Genomic DNA, 12,420 nt, shown 5'->3' with positions numbered 1-12,420 from the left:
GCTATGGCAAAACCAATCTAACAAAGATATGCACTGCTGTATGAGCTCCAATATCCTGAGCTTGAGATTATTATTATTATTATTATTATTATTATTATTATTATTATTATTATTACTACTACTACTACTACTACTAATACTACTACTACTACTATTATTAATATTATTGTATTATTATTATAATCATTAAATATTTATTATCAAATACTAATTTTTATAATAATAATAATAATTATTATTAAATATTATATAATTATTATTTATTATTATTATTATTAAAATTAATAATTATTATTTTTATTACTATTACTAAAAATTCAAATTTAGTATTATCTTTAAATATTAGTTATTATCTTTAAATATTAATTTTTATTATAAAAATCAATTATTATTATTATCATTATTAATAATAAGTATTGTTATTACTATTATTATCATTATCAAAATAAAAATAATAGCAAAAAAAAATATTAATTATTATTATTATAATTCAATAGTAATTATTATTACTATAATTCAATATTAATTATTATTATTATAATTCAATATTAATTATTATTATTATAATTCAATATTCATTATTTTTATAATTATTCAATATTAATTATTATTATTATTTAATATTAATTTTTAATAATATTATTATTAAATATTAATTACTTATTATTATTAATATTAATTATATATTATTATTATTATTAAATATTAAATTTTAATATTATAATTATTGTTAAATATTAATTATTTATTATTATTATTAAATATTAATTATTATTATAATAATTCAATATTAATTATTATTATTATAAATATATTTATTTATTATTATTATTATTAAATATTAATTATTATTATTAAATATTAATTACTTATTATTATTATTATTAAATATTAATTATTTATTATGATTATTAAATATTAATTATTATTATAATAATTTAATATTAAGTATTATTTTTAAGCAGCGCAGAGCAGAGCAGCTCTAAAGAACGGGGCCTTAGTGGGCCATGCGATTTAAATAAGAGATACATTCAACATATATTTGTTTTTAAAATATATTTAGTTTAATATATATTGGGTAATCGACTAACCGGGTATCCAACCGGTTCCGGGTCCAAATAATTGAGAATTGGAATTAGAATTGGAACCGATTGCAACCGGTTTCTTAATTTATTACCCGGAATTGGAACCACCGGGTCCAATTTCGGTTATGACAATTATGGTTCTGAACCCGTCGGTTCCTAACCAGTTCCGGTTTCAATTTCGAGTACCTGGAATTTTTGCTCACCTCTAAGGGTGTGTTCTATTTACCTGAATTTCATTGATATGAACTTATTGGAATTTTTGCTCACCTTTAAGGGTGTGTTATATTTACCTGATTTTCACTGATATGAACTTATTTTAACTTATTAATCCTTATTAAAACTTATTTTAGGGCCTATTCTGATTTACTGAGCAAATTTGAGCTGAGCTGAACTGAACAAAACTAAACTGAATTGGTTGGGTTAAGCTAAGCTGAATATTTTATGAGAGAAGGAAATTAAAAAATGAACTGAACTGAATTGAACTGAACTACACTGAACTGAACTGAAAATAAGCTGAAGAGAACAGACCCTTAATTGTAATTTGTACTTGGATAACCCTTATCAGAACTTATTAAAACTGAACTGAACTGAACTTATTACACATGAAATAAGTGAAAATAAGTTAAACAAAACGGACCCTAAATACACCTATATTATACTCGGATATATTTAACACCTTTGCAAAAAATCTATATATATATATATATATATATATATATATATATATATATATATATATATATATATATATATATATTTTTTTTTTACAACGATTTTGGGAAAATATACGACATCATAATTCCGCAAAATTCTAAAACAATCTTAGCAGTTGCGATAAAATTTGGTGTGATAAACTTTTTACCCACTCCATGTCAAGCTAATCCTAGTAAAACAAAATTTATCCAATTCTTCTTCTTCAAATTTGATAAATATACCAAGACGCATTCATAATTGTCGTTTTACATTCCTTCACATTCAAGGGTTTTTCCTAATTCTTCTCTGGTGAGTTTTACCCTTTCTTCTTCATCAATCTTCCCCAATTCCTCTCTCTTTAATTTTCCTGATCATTCCAATCTTCTCTTATCTAAATTGCATCAAAATTGCTGTTATTTATAGGGTTTTTATTTATTTATTTTTAATTTTGCTTCTGAATTTTTTTTATGGGTATGTAATTATATTGATTAGTTTTTATATACAAATTATGTACTTTGATTGTTTTTTTTTTCTTTTTCTTTTGTGAATTTAGATGCTTCCATTGATTAGAAATCTGAGTTGAATTGGGGTTTTTGATCGTTTTGTGATCATAGTGAATTAGGGTTTTTCGTTTGATTGTGTAATTTTGTAGGTTTTGGTTGCGTTTGGTTTAGTTAATTGAATTTAATTTGTGCACAAGTATTTAGTAATTAGTGATGATCTATGAGATTTTTATTTTCTCTTTGATGTTTTCTTCCAAACCAAACACTTCCGTGTGGGAGAACTATATAGCCTTTTAGATGATGGCAATGGAATTAACTTGTTGAAAATTATGATTCAGCTTGTAATCAAGCTTAAAAATTTGATTTGTTGATTGTAAGATTTTCAATTTTTTTTTGAAGGGTTTTAACCAATGTCGGGTTTTTAATTGTTTTTTTGTTAGATTATTTTCTCTCCTTTTCCACAAAATTCTACCTACTTTGCTTATCTAGTCGTTTGATTAAGTATTTATGTTAAAGGAACGGCGGGAATTGTATAAATTCTTACTTTCGATGATAATGGATGAATAATTTACATGGGTTTAGTTATGATGAGTTTGATTGACTAATTATAGAATGTGATATGTTTTTATTTTGCATTGATTGATATTTTAAATTAGGCTCTTGTATTTAAGGTCAGATTATACCATTTTGCAGATATACCAATTGATAGAATGGGTGGAAGTTCAATTGAGGATGATTGGGACTTTCCTTCCCTATCGAATGGGGCTCGAACTATTGTTTTGGTTGGACGTACCGGTAATGGAAAGAGTGCGACTGGAAATAGCATCCTTGGAAGAAGGGCATATAAATCTAGAGCCAGCTCATCTGGTGTTACAAGCACCTCTGAACTCCAATCTACCATGCTTAAAGATGGACAAGTTATCAATGTAATTGACACACCTGGTATGTGATGTCAAATATGTGTGTTTGTGTTTTTTTTTTTAAAAAAATATATTATTTTATTGATAATTTTTACTTGTTGGTTGTCAAGAGGTTTTATATATCCAATTTTGTCAATTGAGCAGAGAATATATAAAGCTTGTGCATCTGAAATTCAAAAATACTTGTATAATTCATGCATAGGTACCAATGAGTGTCAATATATTAAATTCAAGATGCCATTTGTTTGTTTGTTTTAGCATTGATTATTTAGACTGGAACACATATTTTTTCTCTATAAAAATGCATAAGCTCCTTTCTTTTTCTTTAGTGAAGAGTGAAATATTTAGTATATTGAATCACTTATGTTCCTTGGAGCTTTTGTTGATTATATTTTATTTACTTTATACTTATATTTTAAAACAAGTTGTCTATGCACTTGTTCTAAATATGATGCTCGTATGGAACTGTAGGGCTCTTTGACTTTTCTGTTGGACCTGAATTTATCGGCAAAGAGATCGTTAAATGTATTGAGTTGGCTAAGGATGGTATACATGCTATACTTGTCGTGTTCTCTGTGAGAACACGTTTCTCTAGAGAAGAGGAAGCGGCGTTGCAAAGCTTGCAAACATTCTTTGGCCCCAAAATTACTGACTACATGATAGTAGTGTTTACGGGAGGTGATGAGCTTGAAGATGATGATGAAACTCTGGAGCAATATTTGGGTCGTGAGTGTCCAGAGCCTTTGAAGGTAATTTGGCATATGTGCTTTTGCTTGATGTAATAATTATCTTTGTCCAGTTCTTCAGACGTGTCACATTGCTAGTTCCAATTAGGGAGTATAATTACAGATGTTTACCTAAATTTATTAGATTTTATACGGAAATTATTCCTATAATTTTGTATTCGACTCATACCACTATACCAGTGAAGAAGGTGAACTTAAATAGAAGCTAGAGCCCTAGAAATAAACTTTGCACTCTTTAGAACTTGCACTGTTTTATCGGTTGATTTATTACATGTATAAAGTCTGTAAACATGCACTATTTTACTTGCTCCTTGGATGCATAAATTTTGTAAATGTGAATGTTAGATGATTGAATGTGAAATTCCTCTGCATTTTACATGATGTCATGCATGTGTAAAGTTAACGACTTCTTTAGATATTGGATTGTATGGATTTCACAAAAAAAAAAAAAAAAAAAAAAAAGCTTATCAATCAAACCTATTATTGGTCTAAGGGCATTTTTCTAAGTAATCTGATTCAAGGTTGGTATAACTTACTTTGTAGTAGCTGTCACATGCCTACATTTATAGAAGAGCTTGGGGATTATGCAGTAACTTTAATCCTTTTTTTTGTTTTTCTCTATGATAGAGGTACTGAGGTAGTCACTCGTTTAAACTCACAATTCACAACACTCCTTTTTTGTCATCTTTTTGTTCCAACTAGGAACAGGGTTAACTAGATTACTTGGTTTAGGGTTTACAGCTTGTCAGAAATGGCTTTCCTTCTAGCTAGCTGGATAGTGTATGGGACTGGTACAATAGATACTGTTTTGGAAAATCTACAAGTGTTCTTTATATTTTTGGTCACTTTGTTTTGCTTCATAATGAGCTATGTCCACATTATTAATCTTTGAATCTTCAAAGTTCCAATTGATCTTAGAATCACTGCAGTGATCAGGTCAGCTAGGTGGTTCGGGTGAGAAGGTGAATTTAGATTAGTTACCTTTATCTTGTAGTTTTTGTGTTACTGCTGTCATGATCAGGTTGGCTAGGTGGCTCTTTAGAGTCTGAATTAGATTCGCTAATTTATCTTCCAAATACTTTTTTATTAAAGAAATTAAGCTATATGTTTAATAGATCTGCACTTTTAAGTCATCCTTGAGGCAGTCTAGTATCAACAAATGTTTGTGGGTAGTATTCTGAAATTATATTTTTACCTTTTTTTTTAGCCACAAATGGCTCTTATTCTCTCAAGTGGTCATGGTGCTAGGTGAATTTTTCCTGGTGTTACATAATAAAGTCTGCTTGATTTACAGAATGTTCACGTTGATTCTAATACTTTATTTTATATTTGCAGAAAATTCTTGATGTTTCTAAGAATCGCTGTGTTCTTTTTGATAACAAAACGAAAGATATTGCGAAGAAGGAGCAACAAGTGCAGAGGCTTCTTCAACTAGTTGACAAGGTCTCAGAAGCGAATGGAGGGAGACCTTACACAGATGAGTTGTTTAAGGAACTGAAGGTGAGGATTTTTTATGCTAATTATGTTATCTCTTTTCTGTTGTAGTCATGATAGCCTTTTAACTGTTGCACCTCATTGTACAGGAAGGAGCAATGAAACTCCGTCGCCAAGAAAAAGATGTTGACTCTTTACAAGGTTATGATAAAGTAGAGATATCTGCATTGAAGGAGCAGATGCATAAAACATATGAGGAACAACTCAAGCGGATAACTGAAATGGTTTGGTCTTCTTTCCTGTTTGGCATTTGAGTTGACAATTATTTTTTGATAGTTAGTTGATGACCGAGATCAGTTGGTTTTATGGGTTGCTTATGTTTTGAATTCCAGTTTTTAGTAATATATATATATATATATATATATATATATATATATATATATATATATATATATATGTGACCAAAGTTTATTTAGTAGAAAATGTCCTATAATAGGATTAGGTATGATTTTTGAATTGGACATAATTGACTTTATCTAATACGTAGTACAATCTTGATGTAAAGATACATGAATTTTTTTTTTTCTTTAAACCTGCCACATGTCCCTTGTCACAGTTTTAAGGAATGGAATAGAGAAGGTAAACAGACAAATAACTTAAAATTACTCGATACTGATAAAAGAGAAGAATTGGATTATTAAGGTTGTTTTCAATATGTGTGCTGACTGAAGAGGGTATGTTGCAAGTCTAAAAAAAAGATCAAGAAATATGAAGTATCTAATGGTGTTGAAAACTTTCCTGCTGTCCTGTATATGCACCCTACCTCTGTAAGCTATGAGTATGTACAGACGTACAGTAAATATAGATTATCTCAGCCTTCTACGAGAATTGTTGCTCTGTGACTTTATCTGAAAGCTGTGACTACCTTGGCATCAAGTGTGCCAATTTTTAGAAAAGAGGGGGGGGGGGGGGGGGGGTGTCGAAGACGTGTTTCTAAGCTTTAATTTGACTATCTCATAGGAATATTGTTATTACCTTGATGGAAGCTTCAAGGTATTTGTGATTTCAGTATCTTATCTGCGCTTGAAGCTTCAATTATCCTAGCATCTTATCTGGGCCAGCCGATTAGATGATGAGTTTTCTGGCAGGTTGAGACTTGAGACGTAACAGTGCTGGCTGGAGTGTTTGATTATTGTGAATTTCAGTTCCATTGAGTAACATCTTTTCGTATCAAGTTTATACCTGATAAGTTTATTTATTTGGAGTTGGAGACTCACTCTTTCCTCTTTGATTATATTTATTATATGAAGTATTATTTATTTTAATTTATAAAGAAAACAGGTTGATTGGACGCATGACAGTTGTAGGCTTGTAGCAATTGATTGATGGTTGATTGAATTTAGAATAATATTAACCAGGGTCATTGATTTTGAAGATGAATCTCTTGAAGTCTCTTTTGCTCAAATTCGCACCCATATCCTTGTTTCTACACGAGATAACTATAAATTTTTTTTTTTTTTTTTTTTTTTTGTAGGTTGAAATGAAGCTGAAAGAGACTACTCAAAGACTAGAACAACAGTTGGCCCAGGAGCATGCTGCAAGGGTGCAGGCTGAAAAGTCGGCCCTTGCTGCGCAGGCAAAATCAAATGATGAGATTCGAAAGCTTCGGGAAAACTTAGAGAGGGCAAAGCAGGAAACTGAGGAGCTCAGGAAGCAGGCTGCTAGTGGCAAGTGTGCCATTCTTTGATATGGCTTCTGACCATAGTACCATACGTTATTAATCTATTTTGAGGCAGATAAAACTCCATTTTAAATATTTTATAACTATGGATTGTGGCGCATGTATATATATATTTTCTTGTCACGGTTGATGGATTAAGTATTGCAAATATTTTTTTTTCCCCCTTTAATGTGCTGTTTTATTTTCTGCACATCATCTTTTATATATTGAAGTAATGCTTTCTTACATCAAACTCTGAAGCTAATTCATATGAAGCTCTCAAAATCAACAGAACGATTTTGAGGTGACATTGGCAGAACAATAGACAGTCGTCGTCAAATTATGCATCATCGCCAACAATATGCCAAGAGTATATGCTTTTATCAACTGTTGAAATTCTACTCTTGTTTCTTCTCATCCGAGGCATGAGAAGTTTGGAGGTGGTTTCTGTTATTTATGAACTTCATACCCAAGAAGTTTTCTTTTTTTTTTTTTGGACATATGCTTAGACTAAAGTGATTAGAGGAGTCTTAGCTCTTAAGGTGAAATAAGTGAACAGATACCACATGGTATGAATGTTGCCTAAAATACAAACGACGTGCTTATGATCTGTTTAATAAGTGATGATAAATTAAGTATATTTTCAACGACATAATTAAAATGTATCTTCATATAAGTGTATTAAATTGTCTATTTGTTATCACTACTCAATGCCAGCTTTAGTTGTGGTAAAAGATGGTAATGAAAATTTATATAAAAAATAAAGTATTTAGGAATAGATTTGCAATTTTGCATCACCACTATAAGAATTTCACCGTTACTACCATTTATGGACACCTACCAAACATGCATAATATTCGAGTTTCAACATAGATGTCTATTTCTCAAGTCCTTTTTTTTTGTTTTTTGTTTTTTGTTTTTTTTTTTTTTGACATAATTTCAACATGGATGTCAATTTCTCAAGTCCCCTTCCGATACATAAACCTACACCAAATTATTTATTGAAATACTAAGGCCTTGTTTGGTTTACCTTATTTGTGCTGATCTGATCTGATCTGCTCTGGTCTGATCTGATCTGTCTGGTCTGATTTGATCTGATCTGGTGAGATCTGATCTGATCTGAATGTCAAATTTGACCAAACTTTGACCTTAAATATATGATAATCTATACGGAAAAAATATATCAAGTGAGGTTTTGTTAGATTCGTAATAATATGTATTTTATTAATACGTAATTTGCATAATTTTTTTCATCACGAAATTAAATATATTTAGCGATATAAAATTGCACATAAAACGATAATTTGATATGAACTTATTTTTTCTGATCTAATGTGAGCTTATTTTTTCTAATCTAAACTTATTTTTTCTGAAATAAGTAAAAATAATGTGAACTAAACAAGGTCTAAGGCGTGAGAAAGATAATTGACATGCCAACAGTTTTCTTTTTCTACATAAACAAATTAGCCATGGGGTCCACATGCTTTATTAATTAAGGCAATGATATTACACGAGATAGTGACGCAATATGTCTAATGATAGAAAGCATCTTCAATTACTTAAAGCTTTACATCAAAAGCAAGTTGTTTAGTAATTGCTCAAGTTTTTACAAAAGTAACTCTTCAAGGCTGTATTGATTGGGTAACAACTAACAACTCACTAACAAAGTACGGAGTAACAAGTGCTTATTTCAGCTGTGAAGGGAGTTGTTCACAACTTGTTCTAAACTAAATCAAAGTCTTGGATTCTAGACGAGAGAACACATTTGCGCTTGTTGAAAGAGCTTTTCTTCTAATTGAAGTCTTATTCGGCTAGAATTCGCACTTTAAAGTCTAGTGCCTCTAAATTATCGGGTATGCTTGAATAAAAATATGGGTGATATTACAACTTGACATGACTAAATATTGAGAAAACATCTTTTAAGTTTTAACATTGTATTGTTTGCATAAATAAAAAATAAAGTATTTATAGTTATAACCACAAACTAAAGGAAAATTACTAGGGCCATGAATGACCCTTATATAACTACAAGGTTAAATATTTAACTTAATCAACTTAAATGTAGATAAATAAAAGTTCTAAAGGTAGTAGGCTCTTTTCCTATTGGCTTTTATTGTTGATTTGACCTTCTTATCTACACAAAAAGGTGTTACCGTGACAAAAACATTATTTATTACTACCTCCCTAACATATATATTAGTTGCAACTTTATTTGGAATATTTTATATCGTCTCACAAATAATACCTCAAAGTTACAACTAATATATAACGGAGGTAGTATGACTTTTCTTTTTTTGATAAAAGATTAAGTCAAAATTGGGATGGAAAACATGAAGAGCGAGGCTCAGGTCTCCTGAAAGTCCATGAAACTTGGTAGAAGAAGAACGATCAATAGTAAAGTCACGAAGTAGGTTGTAAAGACCTTGTGATAAGTAATCACAAGTAACATGAGTCATTGAACGATAAACATACTATAAACCCTAGAAATTGAAGAGCAAACGTTCTGATAATAGAAATGAAAAGCGTTAAGACAAATATCAACACACACTAACCTAAATTGAACGATAAATATGCCATGATTGAACACCAAATCTTCTTTCCACACATTCCTCGTTACATCAACATACTACTACCTCCATAATATGAAAGGGAATACTAACATCGAAACTATAAGGCCACTTAAAAACGACACACTAGACCATACCTCCTCCAAAGTCAAGGAGAAAATAAAACCAATATGTACTTCCTTATTCAATCAACATGTAAGAGCATTTTCTTTATATATATATATATATATATATAAATTTATATATAAATTATAAATTTCTCATATTGTAATTATATTGTGTGGTGATTAAATCTACAAAAAATTGTTCTGTTTGATAAAAGATTGTTAATTTTTAATTTTTTTAAATGAGTTCCAATATTTTCGTAGAATCTTTTATATACACTCAGGGGTACATAGAGATAAGTGCACTTAAAGGGTTTTTTTGCTCATTTTTATTTTTTGAATGAGCTAAAAAATATTAAATCAGTGAAATTGCCATTGGGTGCACCTTACACACCCAGGTGTGTATAAAATTTTCAGGTATGTTGTTGTTCTTGATTTATTCGATTTTGGGACATTTCAAGGGAGTCTAACATTATAGGTATATTCATCTCATGGGTTCATATCTTTTAAGTTGTAGTATTTTTATGAAAATTTTACAGTAGCCTTTGAGAAGTGACTATCACAAGCCTTATTATGGGCGTGTTCGGCAAAATATAGTTGTGAAGATAGCTATTAGCCGTGAAGATAGCTGTTAACTGTGTAGGTAGCTTTTAGCTGTTAGGTTTGAAGACAAATAATTTAGGTATGAGTGTTCGGTAAACTAGCGATTGACTAGCTGTTACATATAAAAATCAATTTTTATTTTTAAAACTATAGATTACATTTCAACAACGACCACTAACTTCAAAAGCTAATATTTTTAACTTGTCATAAAAGCGACCTCCACCACTAAGGGCATGTTCTCTTCAGCTTATTTTCAGTTCAGTTCTTAATTTCCTTCTCTCATAAAATATTCAGTTGAGTTCAGTTCAGTTCAGTTCTTAATTTCCTTCTCTCATAAAATATTCAGTTGAGTTGAGTTCAGTTCAGTTCAGTTCATCTCCAATAAGTTCAGTTCAGTTCAGTCAATCAGAACAGGCCCTAAAAGCTACCTAACCACTACTTTGCCAAACACTCACACTTTTTGTTAAGCAAATCAAATCACTAAAAGCTACCTAAAATCTACTCAAACGCTAGCTCTGAACATGCCCTATGTGGCATGATTTGATTGGATATACTTTTCCATGTAATCTTTGACTTTTCAAAACAAATTAAATTTTAATTAAAATTCATTTTTATAATTTCTGAAATTCTTTTTTATTTTCGAAAGTTATATTTTATAATTTCTGAAATTCATTTTCTAATTTCTTAATTAATTTCAAAAAATCAAAAATTAAAAAATTAAAATCAAAAAAATTGTTTTTTTTTTTGAAAGAAAAAAAAAAATGTTTTTCATTGTTCTTCATCCAAAATAAAAACTTTTCGAAAATTTGACACTTTTATTCATCAATTTGTTCAAGGTTTTAATGTTAGGTTCGATCTATTCATGTTGTACATTTTTTTTTTTTTTTCAGTTTTTGAATTTTAGGTTTTTGTTCCTAATATAAAAAATCTCAACAACAATTGCATTTTTAAGTATTTGTTAAAGAAGAATTACTCGCAAGAGTACGTGTTTGCAAATATCGCAGTGGCCAGTAGCACAATGATTTAGGCTGAATGATTGGTGTTCTTCCGACTGTCTAATCAGAGAAGACATTAGTTAATTTTTTCTTTTCGAGTCCCAATTTGATCTGTAAACATGTAATTAGCTTTTTGCAAACTTGTTTGTGTCTTAGGTAATGGCCTAATTTAATAAGACATTTTAGGTCATTACCTTAGTCAGTTTAGGTCATTACCTTTTTTTTTTTTTTTTTTGAAACCGTTTAGGTCATTACCTTAGGCACAAACAAAGTTCGCAAAAAGTTAATTATATGTTTATAGGTCGAATTAGGATGAAAAGAAAAAAACACTAACGAACGTCTTCTTCGATTACATAGTCGGAACTCAAAAAAACACCAAACATACATAATCACTTCACCTTTCTTTTTAAAAAAATTAAAAAAAGTTTAATTTATATATACAATTTTGGTCAGCAAATGAATGAATTGTAATTATAATCAATTATTGCTCCACAATTACAATTTCTGTTTTATCTCCATATACCATTAAATTCAAAGGGTCCATGAAAAGGGTAAAATAGTAATCTCATTTAAAAAAAAAAAGCAAAAACTGCTAAAAATAGTTAGAATTCCACCTGCAAAGCACTCTACCTCCGGTCCTTAACCTGTACGCCACCTTGCATGCATTTAGGAAAAAGAATCCCATTCCCCCATCCCTATTTTCCTTCATTCAACGACGTCGTTTTCTTTTAGGGTTGAACATTTTTATACTACCTTCTCTTTCACTTCATTCATCTCCTTGAAATTTGAGCTCTTTTTTTTCTTCTAAACTCTCACTTCTTCTACAATAATCAGTCTTTTTATTTTCATTTCCCAAGGTTTGTTTTTAATTTTTAAATTTTTTTATAAAATTATTAAAATAAAAGGTGATTTTTCTAGTTTTGCAGATTTGTTTAGAAATTGTGTATGTAAATAAAATATATAAAAATATCCATTTTCTTGATAATTTCAATTTTGATTACTTCTTCTAAAAATAGTAGCTAAAATGTCTATTATTAGATCTACTCTTAT

The 12,420-nt window shown here is 29.5% G+C and overlaps 1 protein-coding gene across 2 annotated transcripts; it reads left to right on the top strand.

Annotated features, from left to right (window-relative positions):
• Positions 1-1,948: 1,948 nt before the first annotated feature.
• On the top strand, positions 1,949-7,291 carry LOC145586358 (immune-associated nucleotide-binding protein 9-like). Of its 2 annotated transcripts, none has more exons than XM_081643169.1 (6): positions 1,949-2,087; positions 2,975-3,223; positions 3,673-3,950; positions 5,283-5,447; positions 5,531-5,665; positions 6,916-7,291. In XM_081643169.1, the coding sequence occupies exons 2-6, from the start codon at positions 2,992-2,994 to the stop codon at positions 7,126-7,128; spliced, it is 1,023 nt and encodes a 340-aa protein (XP_081499295.1). In that variant the 5' UTR covers positions 1,949-2,087; positions 2,975-2,991; the 3' UTR covers positions 7,129-7,291. The 2 variants fall into 2 exon arrangements, with proteins under 2 accessions (XP_081499295.1, XP_081499294.1); XM_081643168.1 differs by lacking the exon at positions 1,949-2,087 and adding an exon at positions 2,230-2,249.
• The last annotated feature ends 5,129 nt before the right edge of the window (positions 7,292-12,420 follow it).

Source organism: Chenopodium album, chromosome 16 (genome assembly GCF_948465745.1).
Source record: "Chenopodium album chromosome 16, dcCheAlbu1.1, whole genome shotgun sequence".
NCBI lineage: Eukaryota > Viridiplantae > Streptophyta > Magnoliopsida > Caryophyllales > Amaranthaceae > Chenopodium > Chenopodium album.
Note: the sequence above shows the minus strand (reverse complement) of the source record. Positions and strands in the feature narration are given on the sequence as shown.